The sequence below is a fragment of the Silene latifolia genome, chromosome 7 (assembly GCF_048544455.1).
Source record: "Silene latifolia isolate original U9 population chromosome 7, ASM4854445v1, whole genome shotgun sequence".
In the NCBI taxonomy this organism is placed as follows: Eukaryota; Viridiplantae; Streptophyta; class Magnoliopsida; order Caryophyllales; family Caryophyllaceae; genus Silene; species Silene latifolia.
In genome coordinates, this window is record NC_133532.1 from 10,948,048 (window position 1) to 10,968,854 (window position 20,807).

Consider the following 20,807-nt stretch of genomic DNA (forward strand, 5'->3'; position numbering starts at 1 on the left):
TGAATAAATAAGATAAATCTTCTGCTAATATCTAAACACTAGTTTAGAACCCGCGCAAATTGCACGGGTATGTATAAATGCATTACATAATTTCATGTGTAGACATTATTATGCTTCCTTCATTATTTTATATATGACGTTTTTGTTTTACGAGATAAACCTTTGACTTTCAATTATATAAAAATATACTCTAGAAAAAAATATGAAAATTATATCATTAGATTCGTCATAAAATTTACTTTCAAAAGAGTATACATTTCATATTATTAACTCATATATTTTAAGAGATATTGAAGAGAGAAGTGAATGTCTCGAAATGTGAGAATGACATATATAAAATAATGGAGCGAGTATAAATTTAAATTCGGTAATCATGGTCTTTTCATTTATGATATGATTTTGTCAATATTTGTCCGCTGAAAGAAAGTATTTTAACAGCAAACATTTTTATGAAATTGCGGAATTTGGGTATTTGACCATCCACTAATATCTTCGACCAAAGCGAATTAGATAGGTTTGAATCTATATCGACAATGAGTGTTAGTTCAATGGTATTTTCCATGTTAAATTGTTAATATAAAGAGTAGGGTACCTTAAAAAGTACTTTGAAAAGCTTTTATCTTGGACTATCGGATAACAATGATGTGACGGTGTTTAGATTTGTCAAACTCGATTGTGTATCTTGAATTGCCATCTGATCACCTAGTTTTTCCCAAAGTGTACAAAACATTTTTTGACCCCGTGTACCAGAATATGTTAGAAAATTTATTTGAGATATTTTTATCTAAAGTTTTTCTAACGTGTGTTCAAAACGCATACGTTAGAAAATCCGATGTTAAAATGTTAATTAGATAGACTTTTGCAAGAATATCTCATGAATAATTGAGATATGAACTCGTAATTACCATACTTAGAAAATTATAAAAGTTGAAAGTACATACTCGTTACTCAGAGACAACTATCAAGTTGAAAGTACATTTATCATTGCAAGTCGAGTCTAGTGGACTTTTACCATTAAGTTCATCAATAACATCTATGTCCACATATCTGTTGTTAGAATATGAAGGTGAAATTTTCGAACTATTGTATAAAATTACGAAGAATAATAAACATACCAACTAAGTATCTTGTATCCAGACTACTGAGTAATATATCATTGAATGATGCAAACTCCATGGAATGATCGGGAATAACGACATCCGTGGTGGGAATAAAAATAGTTTTTCAGTAAAACCTATAGTATGGATGGTTTGTTCATTCAATAATCTCTAGTGTTTTACCTATTATGGATTAGGAAACGAATATTAAACGGCATTTATGATATACATTTTTTAATTATGGAAGTAACATATAATATGAATTACTTGTTCGTAGTTCTCTCTCGGAATATTAAAGGCATATATGATACAGATTTTTATTATGAATAATTGTTTTTAATATAAATGTTTTATAATTCATTATTTGTATATTGAAACGTTTTAATAAGTTTTATTTTACAGAAGATTGACTTTTAAATTTTAACAAAGTTAATTTGATTGGAGTATATGAAGGATTCTTTTAAACAAGATCTCTACTTTGTAAGATGAGGGATGAAGTTTTAATCTCTGGTAAAACATGTTCGTTGTATAAAAAATGACTTTTTTATAAGCAATTGAGTAATTGTAAAATTAATCAATGATTTAAGATTGCTCAAAAAGTAACATAGAAGCAAGAAATAATTGTAAAAAATTTTAAGTTCATGTTATTGTTAGGTTCATATACCTATTATTAGACTCCTCTAATAGTGAACTAATTAACTTGTTAATTATTTGTTCTTTAGATCTAGTGCATGCATAACAAAATGAAAGATTTATAAGAAAAACAATGTTCCTTACATTGTTGATTGGTTCGAAAATTTGGGCACAAGTAAGGTCACCTTCCTTCACTTGTTCTTGAGCTTATAATGATGGATGATCCTCCTAAGACTCCAAGTATAGGAGCCACTCCAATAAATTGCACCCAAGATTAATCCCAAAAATCTCTACTAATATTAACTAGATATTTAGTAGAAATTATACCTTAATAATACTAATATTCTTATATTACTACTTCTAGTAATAGATCTTGTGTATTAGTATTTATTGAGAGCTTTTATGAATTTGCATGTGAGGAAATTTTAGAGAGAAAAACAAGTAAAAGCTTCTTTCACTTAACCACAAAAATGAGCAACCATAATGCCCTTTTTGAAGCCAAAAAACCGGTGGCCTTATGGTCTTTAGGGAATCTTTTTATTTTGTTTTTTACTCTTTGTAAAGTGTAGGTGGAGAGTAGGGAGCAATAGTGTAAGAAGTAGTATGAAAAGCCTTGTGTGATATGTCACTATCACACAATAACCAACACTTACAAAAGACAAATGAGCATCTCTTGTGCTCTTATTTTGGCCGAAATATTGGTCCTTTTATGGACCATATTTGCCTTTTATCATTTGTCCCACAAATGCTTATAAGTCTTATATTTAACAATCTTACATATTTAATTATTAATGTAATCATTTAACACTTAAATATTACAACTAATAATATAATATACACTCCACTTTTTGAGTAGTATACTACCATTATATCATCATATAATGGGTCCCATAATTGCTAGTTAGTTAAAATTACAACTTCTTGTAACTTTAAATAACTAATTACCTCTACCTCAAAACTTATATTAATACCTCAACTAATTTAGTAATATAACACTTAATTACTAAATTTAATCTTTATTTAATCACATTAAAATAAGACGCAAAATTGCACTCCCATAATTAAGGAATTAATTAATCTGTATCGCATACAATTAATTAAATAGCTATTTGGGCTTCATCCTATAGGTGTGACCTAAAGGGATCAACTGACCACCACCGTCACACGACAGTAATGTCAAACTCTAGTTAGCCAATCATTACCGATTAATGACGGTCCGATCATTGTATAAAGAATCATTCCTCACGTATTCTTAATTTGAGATTTAATTATGATATTTAAATCATGTGATCGCACTATTGTTGAGGACACATTTCCCAACAATCTCCCACTTGTCCTCGACAAGTGTGCGTCACCAATTCTCTTGTCCTATTACAATCTCCCACTCAATGCAAGGTGTCTTGCAGGTCGTACTTACATTTGATCATATCTTGAGTGGTTTTCTCGATCTGGAGATTAACTGTCTGACCGGAATTATCTATCAGAGATGCCTTCCGAGCGTGGCCACGCATTTCCAGTTAACTACTCCTCGAGTGGCCTTGAGATTTCAAACAACCCTGACAAGGGGTGGACAATTCCTATCGCCCTATTCCCTTCGTTACTCGCCACACCATCATAACCCAAAATATACCCAGTTTGACCTCGTTTAAGAAATCGTAGAGTATAAATCAAAGCTAATCAGAAGTTGTGCCAACTTGGGCGAATAGTCTCTAGTCAAAAGAATTGACTCATAAGAATACTATAGTAGCTCTTGCCACGACCAGGCTTTTGAATTACCGAACTCTATAAGCGGTCATCGCTTTGCGAAGATTGTCCCATACAGTCTGCCTATGTGATCGACTAGTCATCCCATATGACTCTATGGCACTTGAACTTGCCATCAATCGCATCACACTCTAGTCACTTCGAGACGTCACCTCATATAAGTAACTAGGGGCGAATACCATGTCAATCCAGTTCACTTTAATGGGGTTCAATTTGTCTCTACAACCCATTCGGATACGACAAGGTACCGGGTGAGTTTAATTAAAAACTCAAACGATAAATGTGATTATCACATATGAATAGTCAATACACTATTACTACTTCATATTCTATAATCTCTAGTGTTATAAAAACACTAGTTAAAATGCAATACAAGCTTGGCAAGTGGATATACCCGATATCCATATATTCCAATTTAATTAATTGCTATTTCCTTCCATTCAATGTCATCTCTTAATAACATGAATTTCTCTAAGTATATATCTAGACTTCATACTAGACTTGGGCTCTTTAACTTGAAAGAAGCTCCCACTGTTATCGCATAACTTGTGATAAAGTCATTTGTAGAGGGATTCACCCTTAATCCCTACGTTGACCATTTAATCACTATTTACTTAGAATCCTTTTGTTGAATTTGCAATGCGTGAAACTAAAACACTTTTCTTAGTTTCTTACTCCTTAGTCAATAACATTAGCTTAGGATTTCATCAAATCCTTTCAAGCTTGGAAACTAAAGTTTGTGCAACCCTTCAACACCTTAACTTAGTTTATCATCCAAACATGTGTACAAGTCATCAATTGTACTTTAAGGCTTTCACAAGCCCATCTAATGGATTAACTTATTATTGATTCATAATATGCCTAGCATATGGTACATCACAGCACGTGCGTCTGTTGGCATACATAATCGTTCTAATGGCAGAAACATTAGTAATCGATTTCATGTAATCAACAATTTAATGGGTTCAGTGAACGACTATGATTCCATCATAGTGATTCCACTTTCATCATCATGAATAAGCCATTCAACCTTGTTGATGTTACAACAGATATGAAAGATCTTATCCTCATAAGACTCTCAACTCTATGCCAATATACTCTCACATAGATTCGGTAATCTAACGTATATTGCACCCTTTCCTAGTCTCCCAATCACTCTTGCCAGAAGAGAGCATTGGTACATTATTCTCCATAATTAATATGTCATCAACATATAAGACATGGAAAAACAATTCTAGCTCCCACTTAACTTCATGTATATCATGATTCTTCAATCATGTGAATGAAACAATTCACTATAATCACATGAACGAAAAGTATAATCCTTTAATGCTAGCTTAAGATCATCTTGTGATCACTTAAGATAGCTACGCATAATATGTTAGGATTCTTAGATCTTCATCTAAGGTTTTGTGTTTCAAACACTTCCTTCTCTAAATTCCCATTTTAGAAAAGCGAAATTTTATTTGCCATTCTTCATTTAATGAAATGTGGCAATCCCTAACACAATTTATCTTGATCAACATCTTTATGTAAATCTTATGCATTTGTGTACTCTAAAGCTCTATTTCCCTTTAAAGAGACCCTCACTTTAAAGTAAATCTACTCATGAGCAACAATTTTCGGATTGTAATGCTTCGGCTCAAATGTAACATGGTCATGTTCGGCTCAAATGTAACATGGTCATAATACTATCACTTTCACAAAGTAATATTTTTAAACAATAAGACATGTGCGATAGACTCCCACTGAACTATGCTCTCATACTATCTTCATAGATAATAGTTCTGATGGGGCATATTCTGCACCGCTGACCAAGTCAACACACTGAGCAAGGTCAAAGATATCCACAGCAAGTCAACGACTTAGATAGCCTAGCCGATGCATCCCATCGGCCTGCCACCTGGGTCTCGGCGTGACAACCTGCCAGCCGGGACACACATCCGCGTACTCATATCCAAGACCCCTCGGCGGCGAGTCAACATTGTCCGCCGGCCTGCCATAGGTCCCTCGGCCGAGGGGTAGATCAGTCTTTCCACCTGCTAGCCACTTGGCCACTTGGCCACTACGTGACAAAAGGTGAAAGTCTATAAATACTCCTCAACCTTCATTGAGGAAAGGATCTCACAATTATAACCTAAATACACTATTCATCTGGTAATATCTCCCTTATCTCTCTACAATACGCATCTAGCCAAGTAACACAGCTTAATCCTTTAAGTTTACTGACTTGAGCGTCGGAGTGAGTACGCTTGGCACACAGCCAAGCCCTCAGTTCGTTCATTGTTGCAGGAGAGGCCGAGCGGGACGATAGGAGCAAGAAGGATTCAGCTCAAGACATTATTCTACAAGCCACGGGTGGTAACTAATCACTGCTCTAGAATTACACTCGGAACAAGTTCAATACCTACTCCCACTCTATAATTCAATTACTTTCACAAAGTAACATTTCAACTATAGGAGATGTTTGTGACGATTCAATTTACTCCCACTCTATTTCTCAGAAATACACCTAATTTCTCGAGAGATAGCTTTGTGAGGCACAAACATATATATATATTTAACGGAGTATTGGGAGTTTTCAAAGACTATATATTAACTTTCAAAAGGCCATCCTAACATGGCAGCTTGATAATATGACAGTCTGATCCATGTAATTTGGTTTAATAGACTCTCTATTCTAGGTATCTCACGGTTGACCATCCAATTAGAATAATATGTCCATTTGGTATCGTGAATTCCCTACTTGATGAATTCAAAAACTCATTACAACTTTAGAATTGATCTTATATAAATAAGTTGTTACTTTAAGTAACAAAGACATAAGGAGAATCAGATTCATAGCTTATGGACATATAATGATCCCATCATCATAATCGTCTACTTGATCAATTTGAGTTGTTTATCTAATGTTTCTCTACACAAGTAATTAATGATGATGATTTTAGAACAAACAACATAATAAAACAAGTGATTTGCGTTGAAAACCAAATCACCAATATCCAAAATACAACCCGTGTTTAAAGGATACAAACCAATTTCCAAGTCACACGAGGAAATCAAAATAGTTCTAAAAACATGAAATTCATCATAAAATTAAAGACAAAGCAAATTAAAAAGCCAAGCTTCTATTGATCCATCACCATGGTCGGCTACTCTAGCTTCCCTCGTGATCCTCTAGACTTGCTTCTCCTTGCCTTTGTCCTTGCTAGGAGGGGGCCCTATTTACAATAAAAAGGGTAATCATCACAACTTGTATCACATACTAATTGAGATTGAAACATAAAAGATAGGGATAGTCATATATACCTCTGGAGTAACCTTTCCGACTTTGATGTCGCCAAGATACTTGGAACAGTTTCTCTTCCAATGTCCAACTCCACAACAATAGTGGCACTTGTCCCCAGAGGGGGCACTGTACTTGGGCTTGGAGGTGCTTGCTTCATAAGTCTTAGCTGAGTTCATGTTGGGAGATCGCTTCTTTCCCTTTTTCCCACTTTTCTTGAAGGTTCTTTTGCTCTTTTGATTAACATTGAGCACATCTTTGGTGGTGCTAACACTTAGCCCCATGTCCCTTTCGGCTTGCACAAGCATTTTGTGCAAATCATCAAGGGAAACCTTCTTATCTTGCATATTAAAATTCACCCGGAATTGAACATATGCTTTGATTTTGCTTAGGGAATGAAGAATTCGATCAATCACGAGTTCATCGGGAATTTCCACCTTATGCGCTTTCAAGGTCTCAACATGCTCCATCAACTTGAGCACATGTGGGCTCACCTTTTGGCCCTCTTTGATGTTAAGATCAAAGAATGCGGAAGCCGCCTCATATTGAATGACCCTAGGAGCTCGTGAAAACATGTTCACAAGCTTCATGTAGATCTCATGAGCGGTGCTAATCTTTATAGCACTTCGTTGGAGTTCGGCCTCCATAGCAAAGATCAATACATTTTTCATTGCGGCCGACTCCTTTTGGTAATCCTCATAGGATTGCCTAGCGGCGGACCTAGTATTAGGTGGTTCGGTGGGAGATGCCTCGGTAAGGTAATGAAGCTTGTCGTCACCTTGCGCGGCCAAGCGAAGTTGTGCATCCCAATCGGCGAAATTGGACCCATTCTTTTCTAACTTACATCGATCCATGAAGGATCGGAGCCATGACACATTGGAAAGCGGGGTGGAACTAGTGGATGCGGACGCGTTTGGAGTTGTCATTGCAGTTGATTAAAACAAATTTGACTACAAAATAGGAAATGAAGGAATTTAATTATCATCTATCGTTTTAATAATACTTGTTAATATAACTACAAGTATTGCATTTATATAGTGACTTCCACCCAACTACATAAATGATTCCGAGATCCAAATTCATATCAACTCGGGCACGGTGAGCCGATTCATCCCTTATTAATATAACTCGGTGGATTAACCTTTTAATCGATTCTACTTTTAGAACTCTCGGTCGATAAAAATTACTCTAATTCTCATCTTTAGCCCGGAACACATGCGACTACGGTCAACAATACTTCCGTTGAGCTCAATCCAAATTTCGATGTAATAACATTTTACTACCCCACTTCGCCAACGTAACAAGGTTTGTATTACGGTGAAGCCGGATTAACTCCCTTGCGAAATTGGTACTTCATGGGTTTCTACTATTTGGTAAGGCTTTTTCTCAATTTTTAATATGTGAGAGGTCTTGTCAATTTATTATCTATCACGTTTTAAGTGAACTAAAGCGGTGAACTACGATAATTATAATTGACACGGTCGATGACTCGATATGATATGCATGTGTTATTATGGCGATTTGGCTATGCATGCAACATATTAAGAAAAATGCAAAGCAATAAATAAAATTCCTAGTATGGCCTTCCTAAAAAATAGAAAATCAAATAATCTATTACATATTCGGAAACCAACTCCTTTGGTCCCTTGAATCTTCAAATGGCACGCTTCCCAAGACACCGTCTTTGTCGGATCACCTTTCCGAATGGCACCGTCTTGAAGATGCTCCATAATTACAAATAATAATAAAAATACAAATCTATTCCTATTATACATTTGTAAAATGAAAACTAATGAAATAAAAATAAAAGTGATTCGAGATCACATTAAATTACAACCGAATCAATATTCCCTTTCATTACGGGTAATATTGATTAAAACTAAGGCCATACTAAGATAAAATTACATAATTCAAAATTATATAAATAAAAGACATTCAACAATTGAAATATGCAGCATTATAATATGTACCTATCATGCAAAATCATGTGCCAAATCGCCATAATTAACTTATGTCGTACATTTAACCCGGTTTCATGGAAATGCGTGATAATAACCTTTTAAAATCACTAATTAACACTTAAATCACATCTAAGCTCAAGTTAATTATCCTAACACATTTTAGGACTCAAAAATCAGTCATCACATAATTTTTGACAATAATTCAACTTGATTTAATTTTATGCTCATTTTTGACCTTAAAATCATAATTTATATGAAATAAATCCAAATTAATACATAAAAGTTTCAAAATTTGAATTTTAAATTTTTGAACATTCTGGAATAATTCCATGACCCTCATAATGTCAAAAAACATGGTTAAAATTTTGGAATTAATTTAGAGAAAATATAGTTGCATTTTTATCGTTTTTATCTCATAAAATGCATAAAGCATACGAAAATTAAACAAATAATTTTTACAATTTTAGATCTGATTAGTGGGATATTAATGCAACTTAAAATAATTTTCTCAAGCCATGCAATACTTTTTAGCTAATTTTTGCTAAAATAGTCACTATTTATGCCATTTTTACTCAAAAATCCATAAATCATGCTAAAGAAGATATTTAAATCTAGAAATTTACATACTCTCTGTAAATCTTGCATGTGACATCATATTAAAAGATCATGGCTTAATTCGAAATTTTACTATTTTTAACCATTTTACCTCTTTTAATCCATTTTTATCTCATAAAAATCATAAATCATGCAAAATTAATCAAATTAACTCGTCCTTTTACACACAACTTGTAAAATATGCATGTGAGGTCATATAAATTTTTCAAGGTCAGAAACGAAATTTAACAATTTTTAGCATTTTAATTCCCATTTTAGTCATAAAAATGTAATAAAATGACCAAAAATCCTTAAAATGAGCAATAAATTTCCATAAATCATAAAAATGACCTAAAAATATTTTAGGACCAGAATATATAACATGCATGGTGATTTCGTGACTTATACTAATAAATCACAAATTTTTAAGTTTTACATGTTAATCTTTTAACTCGGAAAAACAATAACCGATTATGCATGCAACATCCTTATGCTCTGATACCACTTGTTAGGTTCATATACCTATTATTAGACTCCTCTAATAGTGAACTAATTAACTTGTTAATTATTTGTTCTTTAGATCTAGTGCATGCATAACAAAATGAAAGATTTATAAGAAAAACAATGTTCCTTACATTGTTGATTGGTTCGAAAATTTGGGCACAAGTAAGGTCACCTTCCTTCACTTGTTCTTGAGCTTATAATGATGGATGATCCTCCTAAGACTCCAAGTATAGAAGCCACTCCAATAAATTGCACCCAAGATTAATCCCAAAAATCTCTACTAATATTAACTAGATATTTAGTAGAAATTATACCTTAATAATACTAATATTCTTATATTACTACTTCTAGTAATAAATCTTGTGTATTAGTATTTATTGAGAGCTTTTATGAATTTGCATGTGAGGAAATTTTAGAGAGAAAAACAAGTAAAAGCTTCTTTCACTTAACCACAAAAATGAGCAACCATAATGCCCTTTTTGAAGCCAAAAAACCGGTGGCCTTATGGTCTTTAGGGAATCTTTTTATTTTGTTTTTTACTCTTTGTAAAGTGTAGGTGGAGAGTAGGGAGCAATAGTGTAAGAAGTAGTATGAAAAGCCTTGTGTGATATGTCACTATCACACAATAACCAACACTTACAAAAGACAAATGAGCATCTCTTGTGCTCTTATTTTGGCCGAAATATTGGTCCTTTTATGGACCATATTTGCCTTTTATCATTTGTCCCACAAATGCTTATAAGTCTTATATTTAACAATCTTACATATTTAATTATTAATGTAATCATTTAACACTTAAATATTACAACTAATAATATAATATACACTCCACTTTTTGAGTAGTATACTACCATTATATCATCATATAATGGGTCCCATAATTGCTAGTTAGTTAAAATTACAACTTCTTGTAACTTTAAATAACTAATTACCTCTACCTCAAAACTTATATTAATACCTCAACTAATTTAGTAATATAACACTTAATTACTAAATTTAATCTTTATTTAATCACATTAAAATAAGACACAAAATTGCACTCCCATAATTAAGGAATTAATTAATCTGAATCGCATACAATTAATTAAATAGCTATTTGGGCTTCATCCTATAGGTGTGACCTAAAGGGATCAACTGACCACCACCGTCACACGACAGTAATGTCAAACTCTAGTTAGCCAATCATTACCGATTAATGACGGTCAGTCGACTGTATAAAGAATCATCCCTCACGTATTCTTAATTTGAGATTTAATTATGATATTTAAATCATGTGATCGCACTATTGTTGAGGACACATTTCCCAACAGTTATTACTTAGATTTATTTTTAGATGAATCACAAGACTGATATTATGTCATATTTAATAATGTTCAAAGAGATACAATCTTCTATGTTCCATAATTATCTCATCCTCTAAAATCTGCATTTGTTATTAATAATTAATCAATATCCAATGAAATATTTTGAAGATAGATTTTTTCCATAATGCAAATATGTGTGGGCCTCCATAAATAAAATAATAGTAAGATAATGTTTGGCGGGAAAAAAATGAATGTGAGATTGCCAAGTGTACATCGGTTCTTCTATTATACTTATATATAGAATATAGAATATAGAATATAGATAGATTTTGCTTTTATCTTATCTGTATAAAACTAGTGCAAATCCCCCGCAAATGCGCGGTAAATATAGGCTTTTTAATTTTTAGTGTGATAGTTATAGATGTTAGATTTATATCGCACGAAATTTATATAAAAAATAACTAATATTAAAATTAATCAAAAGAATTGAAAAATTCCATGAATTTTGTTTTTATGAAAATATTTTAACTACATCAAATTATTTAAAAAATATTATTTTTTCGTCACACAATTAATAATAGGAGATACGGTTTTTATGCATCGATTATTTTAAATCGAAAATTAATTTAATAAATGAAAATCTAATTTGTTTCCATATATAAGTTTGAGCACTTTGGAGGAAAAACTTTAGAGAAGTTGTATTCTCTTACTATATAGTAGGAGGATTTATACTTTTTAAATTTGCACCTCATTAATATTTATCAATCCACTCTATTGTATTTTTATATGAAACAAAAAAAATTGAAATGGAAAACTATTTAAGTTGTGAAATTTTTTTAGTGAATGTTTGTTGTCACGAAGCTAATAGTAAGCATGTGTCAAGTTATTCTCTACAGTAATAATTATTGCATTACTGAAAAATTTAGCAACTTATACTTTATAGTTTAATATCAATTTTATTTTATTTTAATGAAAAAAAAAACATAATTATGAATTTATTTAAAAAATTAGAGTTTCTTTATAAGAATATATTCATTAAAAAGATAATAATGTAATGAAAGAAAAATTTGTTTATTACCTTATTTAGCTAGATGTTTTTTTAAGGGAAAACTAAGAGACTTTTTATTCTCTTAGTAGTATGGGGATGATATATGACTAGTTTTTAAACCCGTGCACTGCACGGGTGGTAATGAAAAGTGGGATTAAAAGTATAACTTACATTTTTTTTTTAATTAAATTAATAAATTTTAGAATTTTTTACTTTGTCTATCCCATATCTTTTGAAAGTTTATATTTTTTTAATTTTATTAAAATTACTCTGACATTTTTTTTATATTGACTTTCTAAATTATGAAAGGCGAAATCTGAAAAGTGGATATAAGATCATCGTAGATATCGTAACGTGTTTATTTACGCAATATACATTTAATTTTGCTCATTGGCGCATGTTTTGACCAAATTACCCCTTTTCTTTGTTTTCTTCACAATTCTCTTCCTTCTCTCATTTCCACTCTCACCCACCACTATCGCCTGAAAGTTTGAAATCAACATTGGTCACCACTGGTCGACTACGTCGAGACCCCCTCCTAATCCTCAACCGCGCCCAATACCTCCCTTCCACTGGACCCGGACCTCCCTCTCTACCCATATCTCAACAGCTCCTCACCATCCCTACATACCCCCACCCACCCCCAATCGTCCCTCGAACATGACTGCCATCCCTCAACTATACCTCACGCGCAACTCTCAACCCCTATCATTACCCACCCATCATGACCCCTCCCCCCTCTCATCACAACCTTCTACCATCAGCACCGTCTTTTCATTTACCTTTCAAGTCGTCAAATACTAATTAATAGCTCTATTTCTTTTCTTTCTACTACGCTTTCCACTATTTACTTGCCTCTTTCAACTTCAAGCCAAACTAAGTCTAGCTATAGTGTATACACATAACACATGTATGATTGTATTTCCACCATTTTGGCTTCAGATGTCGTACGACCCTTAATACCTTAAAATAACATGAATTGATCCATACCAAAAAAAAACAATTCATTAACAATGAATTGTATACAACTTAACTCCTAATTAAAATAAATCAGGCTCAACAAGAAAAAATATAATCAACATGTTATATGAGTATACATCAGCCTACTCGAGTAGAATTATAGAATGATCTTGTGAGTCGGTCAACTATCCGATTTCACAATCCTAATATAGTACTTTCCCCTCCCCATCCCTTTCCGGGGCAATATAAATAATTTGCACACAATTTTATACAAAAGTGATATTGATGACCACTCTTAATAAGCGCCCTAGTGGTATAATTTTTCGTTTTTACTTTTTATTAATACTTTTTTACATTAATTAATAATATGATTTACAGTTAATATGGTGCACAATCCCACAAAATATCAGCAATTTAGGAAATGGAACCTGCTAGAATATTTTTAGTTGTATGAATCGTTGACTTCAATTTCAGTTTATTCAATTTTATGCAATTTCTTAATATTAATATTAGAAAATGAGTAGAGTTTGGGGTCGCGCGACCCACAATCAGATATGATCTCGTATAAGTCATCTTACGTTGCTCATTTAATTTAGTTAACCTTACTTTCCAATATTTGTCTCACGATACATTATATTAGAATAATTGAATTAATAATCCATAATAGATTACCACGTTAAAAAAGTAAGATAATTCACTATGATTTATTTTGTCCTTTCTATTATAAGAATGATTTTGATGAACAATTTGATTATTTACACTCAAATTGGTCCACTTGTCATTTGGTAATTGGTTTTCTACTCTTTTCTTGGTCTTTATGCCAAAATTAAAGGACAACAATTGACCGAAACGGATGGAGTATATTGTCAAATGAATAGCTAATGTCATAAAAAATATACTATCAAATCATAACCTTACTAGTTTGGATGCACGTGCGTTGCAACGGGGTAATTAACTTAGTAAATAAAAATTGGTTATAAGGTCTTATGTCTTATCATTTATTTAGATAGATCAAAAGTCAAAACATCTTATTTAATTAAGAGACGCAAAAGATGTTAGGTTGATAACTAAGTTCCAAGGATGCCTCATATTTATAATCATAAGACCACTACATCTTATGTTAATCTTTCAATGTGGGACAATTATATTATTTTTATATAATCCTACATTATTTTTCAATGTGGGACATATAACATACTAAGAAATACACAATTTTATATATATACAAATTATATGAAATTTATACGCTAATGATATCATTTTTACCACGAATCAAATTATGTTATTTTCATAATTTTCTTAACGATATTTTTTTGAAAAATGAAATGTAAAATTTTTTATATAAAAATTAGAAACATCACTTGAATATAATATAGGAAATATATATTATAATAATTAAAAGATTCTCTACTTTATTTTTTACATCAAAAAATATTATTTATGATACTTTCCTAAATTAATTTTTAAGATCACCCCATCTTATGATAATTTTCTGATGTGGGACAATTCAAATATTTATATGTAGTATATTTACCACACCTGCATTATTTTTCAATGTGGGACAAATAACACACGAAAAAGTACACCATCTTTTTTGCACCTATTTCGATATCCAACCCGATTTAATAATAATGAGAAAATACTATAATATCTATTTATATTCGTACGTTATTTTCCATTTTTTGTCACAATTAAAATATGTACAAATGATATGATTTAAATTACATTTTTTTTCCTAACACGACTTTTAATATGTAATTGAGGGAGCAATAAAATGTATAAACAAATGCAAAATATTTTCTTTTTCTGGTGCGATTTTTATTAGTGGTTAAAAATTATGATGTGTTATAGTTACTCAAATGTAATGAGGCATAATATTACCTATATTTGAAAGTGTTCCGGGTGTAATTCCAGAGCAAGTATCGTTACCACCCGTGGCTTGTAGAATAATGTCTTGAGTTGAACCCTTCTTGCCTCTATCGTACCTCTCGGCTTCTCCTGCAACAATGAACGAACTGAGGGCTTGGCTTTGTGCCAAGCGTACTCACTCCGACGCTCAAGTCAGTAAACTTAAAGGATTAAGTTGTGTTACTTGGCTAGATATGTATTGTAGAGAGATAAAGAGGATATTACCAGATGAATAGTGTACTTAGGTTAAGTTGTGGGATCCTTTCCTCAATGAAGGTTGAGTAGTATTTATAGACTTTCACCTTTTGTCACGTAGTGGCCAAGTGGCCAAGTGGCTAGCAGGTGGAAAGACCGTTCTACCCTCGGCCGATGGACCTATGGCAGGCCGGCCGACGGGTCTTGGATATGAGTACGCGGATATGTCTCCCTACCGGGCTAGGTGCCGGTAGGGACCAAGGTGACAGTCGATGGATTGCGTCGGCTAGGTCATCCCGATATGTTGACTTTCTTTGTGGATGTCTCGACCTTGCTCGGTGTGTTGACTTGGTCAACGGTGCAGAATATGCCCCATCAATTTGCCCCCAGCGTAGTCTATGCCGTGGTATGGGCTCCGATGTATGCTGAGCGTATATTCTGCACAAGTAATTTTCGCAAATTTTTCTGTATCGGCTTCTTCTTGTGCATCGGCGTGGCTCTTGTTAGGCCGTATCATATAACATATCCCCCCTCCACATGGATGCGTAAAGGGTATCCGATGTGGAAAAGAACATGACGCCAGACCAAGACCGGGCCGAGAGTCTTAGGTTGATTTTGATTGCCCCGTAGTGCTTCTTAGCTCGGTTGATCAGGTGGCCGGCGGAGACTAGGTACCTAGGAATTTGTTGAGGAAGATGAATAGTCGAAGAGATGTGAACGGGCGTGTTGAAGACGCTTGGTCACTGTTGCATTGATTGACGTTTAACTGTTGCGACGATTGACATTCGGTGGTTGCATGCTCGACACGTGTCTGCTCGCTGATTGGCTGTCGCTTCATGGGCTGTGCTCTGATTGGTCCTTCTTCATGGGCTTTTTTCCTATAAATAGGGCAATTTTTCCGTGATTTTGGCCACTAATTTCATTTTCTCAAATTTTCTCCAAAATCTTCATCTTTCTAAACTTTCAAGGGCTTCCTTTTTCTTCCAATCTTCAGAGTCTTTGATCCGGCGAGTGTTTTTTCTTTCAAGGTAAACAGACGAATTTTTTCATCTTTTATTTCGTTAGTAATTGTTGTGAACATGTCTTCTGCTGATGCCGGGACTAGTACACCTGCGTCGGGGGGTCCTAGGTCTCCTTCTCCCGAAGTTGATCCTCAAATTCTGGAGGAATGGGAAGATGATGATTCTTTAGGTGATTTTGGTGATGACTTTGGTGATGATGCGGAAAGTTCTCGTCCTAATGAGGGGAGACAGTACGTCATGGATCACGGCGATGCCTGTAAGGTTCGTCTTGACCGTGCTTGGTCCCATAAGCTTGCCGATTGTTCCGTGGAAACTTTTCGAGGACCATTTTTTCTTTGGTAGAGGATACAAAATTGTTATCCCCGAGGAGGGTCAGGCCGTATGTTGTCCTCCGCCGGGCTATACTGGTGTATACATGCGGCATTTAGAGTACGGGCTCCGGTTTCCGCTGAATGGGTACGTTATGGCCATAATTAGAGCCATGAACGTTGCCGTTGCCCAACTGCACCCGCTGGCTATGAGAACCATAATCGGTTTTGTCTGGCTTTGTCTCTTTAAGGGAGAGGCTCCGACGGTGAATTTATTCCGCCGACTTCATCATCTCAAACCGTCAATCTCTGGCCGCGTCGGATGGTACAGTGTGCAAACGGAGCAGGGTTATGTCTCTGTTGACAAACTTTCTTCTTGCAAGGACTGGCAAGGTCGGTGGGTGTACGTTAAAGTCTTGGGATGACTATCCGCGCCCGCTCCTTCCAAAGACCAGGTTAATTTGCGGTGTGAGACTAGGGCGGAGCATGACAGATGGGTCACTCGGAAGCATCTTAAAATGGATGTCGGCAGGGTCGTTCTCAAGGAGGATGAGAGGCTGGCAATGAGGCTCTTTGAGGTGGCCAAGAGTGGGATGGCGAAAAGATGGATTCCCCCAACGCAGATCATTCTTCAAGATGAGCCGCTTTGCTATGTCGGCCTCATACCGGCCCTAGCACGGGGTGAGTGGGGTCTGTGTGAGGCCCATCACCGCTCTCAATGTTCCTGCTTTTCGAACCTCGATTTATTTCCTCTACTTGACTCTTGCTTTGTTTCTTTTGCAGACCACTTTGGACCGGACCTATCTGAGGACATCCTTCGGAGAATGGGGCTGCACAAAGATAAAATTGTTGCTAACTTGCATCCCAAGGCTCTAGCCCATGACCGCAGGACGTCGCCGAATGATCTTATGGAACAGCGGCTGAAGGTCTTGAGCAAGGAGGAGGCGCATGCGAGGGTTGTTAGCGGCGTAGTGCGTCGGACGCGGAAAACAAGGCCTTCAAACGACGCGGCGTCGACACCGGTTCCAACTCCCATCCCCTCCCTTAAGAAGGTGGAGATTGTTGATATTCCCGATGAGGGGGACTCTGATGCAGAGGGATCTCCCCTTATCCGTAAGAGGAAAGGGACAGCTTCTACCGCTGGCAAGGAAGTGCCTCCTCCGGTCAAGAAGGCCAAACATGGTACCTATCTACCCTGTGGCTTAAATTTAGTCGAAATATGTTGATGCTGATGCCTTTATTAAATTTTTGTAGATCAACCGCTGCCGCTTTCGCTCTCATTGGGCGCAAGTGAAGGGGGTCTCTGCGTGTCGGTGATCGGGCGTCCACTTTGTCACTCTTCATCCTGCAGAAGGCTTCCTCTCTCAAAGTGCAGGTGCAGTGGTGGTCAAAGTGTCACCACCGTCCCCTCATCCCAGAAGGCTTCCGTCTCCCAGCTTATAGAGGAAGGTACGAAGGCGATTAAGGAGCCGGCGAGGTGGAACGTGGTTACTGGTGCTCGTCTCATGGAGCGAGGAGAAAGGCCGTTGCTCAAGCCGTTTTTGAGCGTAATGCCACTAAGCGGTGGTCTGCGTCGGCGGCTGGATCTCCTTAATGAGCGAGAGGCTTAGGGAGATGCTTGAGAAGGCGCTCTTGGCTGAGAGAAAACTCAAGGAAGACGCTGAAAAGGAGGTCCTTCTTTGAGAGAGCCAAGGCGTGTCATTTTGCGGCAAAAAAGCCGCGAAGTCAGCTGGAAAAATGTAACCTTGTTCGAGGCGTGCCGACCTCTATCTCCAAAGAGAGGGACGAATCCGGGGGCCTGTTTAAGGCTCGGTGAGGTGATTCGGGGCAAAGAGGCCATCATCAAGCAAAAGGAGGAGGACATTGAGATGCTCCAAACCGTCATGCTCCCCAAACTGTGCGCTGAATTCCGGGATTTGGCCGAAGGAGCTGCTAGGGAAGTGATCGGGGAGCTTTTCCCTCTCGATGGTTCCTTTCCGTGGGGCCAATTTGACGAGCTGCTTGATGATAAGCTCGAGGCTAAGGAGAAAGCCGTGGCGGAGAAGGCCAAGGAGGCGGTGAAGGCGAAGATGGAGAAGGAGGCGGCCGCGGAGAAAGCAGCTCTTGCTGAGAAGGCTAAGGCGGCCAAGGATGAAGCCGAGAGGATGAGGGCAGCTGATGATGCCGAGGCCAAGGCCGAGGCTGCTAGGAAAGTCGCTGGGTTGCCCCTTGAAGAAGATGCGGCTACAGCTGCGATGGCAAGCAAAGAATACGATCATAGGGAGACGGCGACGGTCACCGGGCTCACTCACGCGTCTCGGATTGCCTTATCTATTCACACACTACTATGTCTTTGCTTGATGAGAACAAGTTTACAATGCAGATCTGTTTTCACCCGTTCGGGGCCAAATACTAAACCCTTCCTCTCTGCCATCTTTTGGCGCTTCAAATGATATACTTGTAACTTTTGCTTTTGTTTCCTTGTAGTTTGTACAACTTTGGCGGAGTTGTGTTTTGGCTCATCCCAATGGGGACGGCCATTGTCCGTATTCTTTGTAATTTCTTTGAAACATATTTAATAAGAGCTCGTTTCCTCTGCCTCCGGCTTGGCCGAGGTCTTATCTCATCCTTGTCTCGATTTTTTTTTTTTTTTATTAATCGGGCGCCTCCTCTCGCTTCCGCCTTGGCCTGGTCGAGGCGGTCTTAGAGTGCGTTCTCGGTGTCTGGCAACGCTTCGAGGCGTTTTGATCGCTTTGCAGTATCAATCGCGCCGGTCGTGACCGTCGAGGTGTTTATATCCTGAGTGTGATTGCCATTCTTGCCGGTGTGACTTTCTCAGCCGGCGAGTGCTCCATGTTACTGACTGCCGCTCTTGTCGGTATGACGGTGTGAGCGCGTCTATTTCTTGATCTTGCCGCTCTTGTCGGTGTGACAGTGTGAGCCGCGTCTTTCTTAATCTTGGCTGCGCTCTTGTCGGTGTGACAGTGTGAGCCGTACTGTTTCTTGATAGCGTGTTACGTGGCGTCTACCACTTGGGTGACTGCGACGAGTCTACCTCTTGGGGTGGCTGCCGTGGCGTCTACTACTTGGGGTGGCTGCGACGACGTTGTATTTCTTCATAGTGACTGCCGCTCTTGTCGGTGTGACGGTGTGAGCCGGCGTCTGTTTCTTGATAGCGTGTTACGTGGCGTCTACCACTTGGGTGGCTGCGAGCGTCTACCCTCTTGGGGTGAATGCGTGGCGTCTACTACTTGGGGTGATCTACGACAATGTGTTGTATTTCTTCATAAGGCTGCCCGCTCTTGTCGATGTGACAGTGTGAGCCGGCGTCGGCCTCTTTTAAATAACTGATGGGAAAAATTTACTTTGATGGAAGGCTTGGATGGTTGTTCATTAGGTAAAAACATGCGTTGGGGTGTCCACAGCTATTTTGGACACCTCCGCCGCTACATAAATTTTCACGAGATTACCAATGCCCTAATGGCTCATCATAGGCACACCTTCCCGATCGCCACTAGTTGTATCCATGAGGTCGCCCTCTGCGCTGTAGGGACGGACTTTTTCCTTTTTCGGACTTTTTCGCCTCTTTGAGGGATTGCATGTTGCATCCTCGGGCAGCTATCTGGACGTTGACCACCTCATCCTTCTCGTCTTTGGAGACGAGCTTATGCGCTTCCCCCCGGTCCGAGACATACATCAGTGTTAGGGCCCGGATGGACATCACTGCGTCGGCCTCGCTCAGGGTGACTCGGCCTATGAGAACGTTGTAGGCGGACGAGCCGTCGATGACCACGAACTCGGCTAGGACGTTTTTAGCCGCATTCTTTTCGCCGAACGTCACCGGGAGTCCGATTGATCCCGGTACCCAGGCCGCCCCGAGAAGCGTATAGGGGTTGGTGCAGGGGCTCAAGTCCTTGATCTTCAGGCCGAGGCCGAGAAAGCACTCTCTGAACATGATGTTCGTGTATGCGCCTGTGTCAATCAGGCACCTCTTGACCAGGTGGTTGGATATGTCCAAATTGACTACAAGCGGGTCGCTGTGAGGAGCGATGACCCCTTCGTAGTCCTTTCTTCCAATAGTCATATCGGGGATATTTGCAGAGGGGATCCCTGAGTTGGGCACAAAGTTGATGGCCTGATATAGCTCGTTCAGGTGTCGTTTGTGCCCATGAGCGGACCCTCCGTTTTCGTTGCCCCCGATGACAACATGAATCACTCCTATCCGCTCGAAGACGGACTTCTTA

General features: G+C 37.3%; 1 protein-coding gene across 1 annotated transcript; it reads right to left on the minus strand.

The window, feature by feature from the left end:
* Positions 1–386: 386 nt before the first annotated feature.
* Positions 387–10,267, minus strand: LOC141589710 (uncharacterized). Its single transcript, XM_074410336.1, has 3 exons — positions 9,971–10,267; positions 6,804–7,730; positions 387–416 (listed from the first exon to the last, which is right to left on the minus strand). The coding sequence occupies exons 2-3, from the start codon at positions 7,704–7,706 to the stop codon at positions 387–389; spliced, it is 933 nt and encodes a 310-aa protein (XP_074266437.1). The 5' UTR covers positions 7,707–7,730; positions 9,971–10,267.
* Between the last annotated feature and the right edge of the window lie 10,540 nt (positions 10,268–20,807).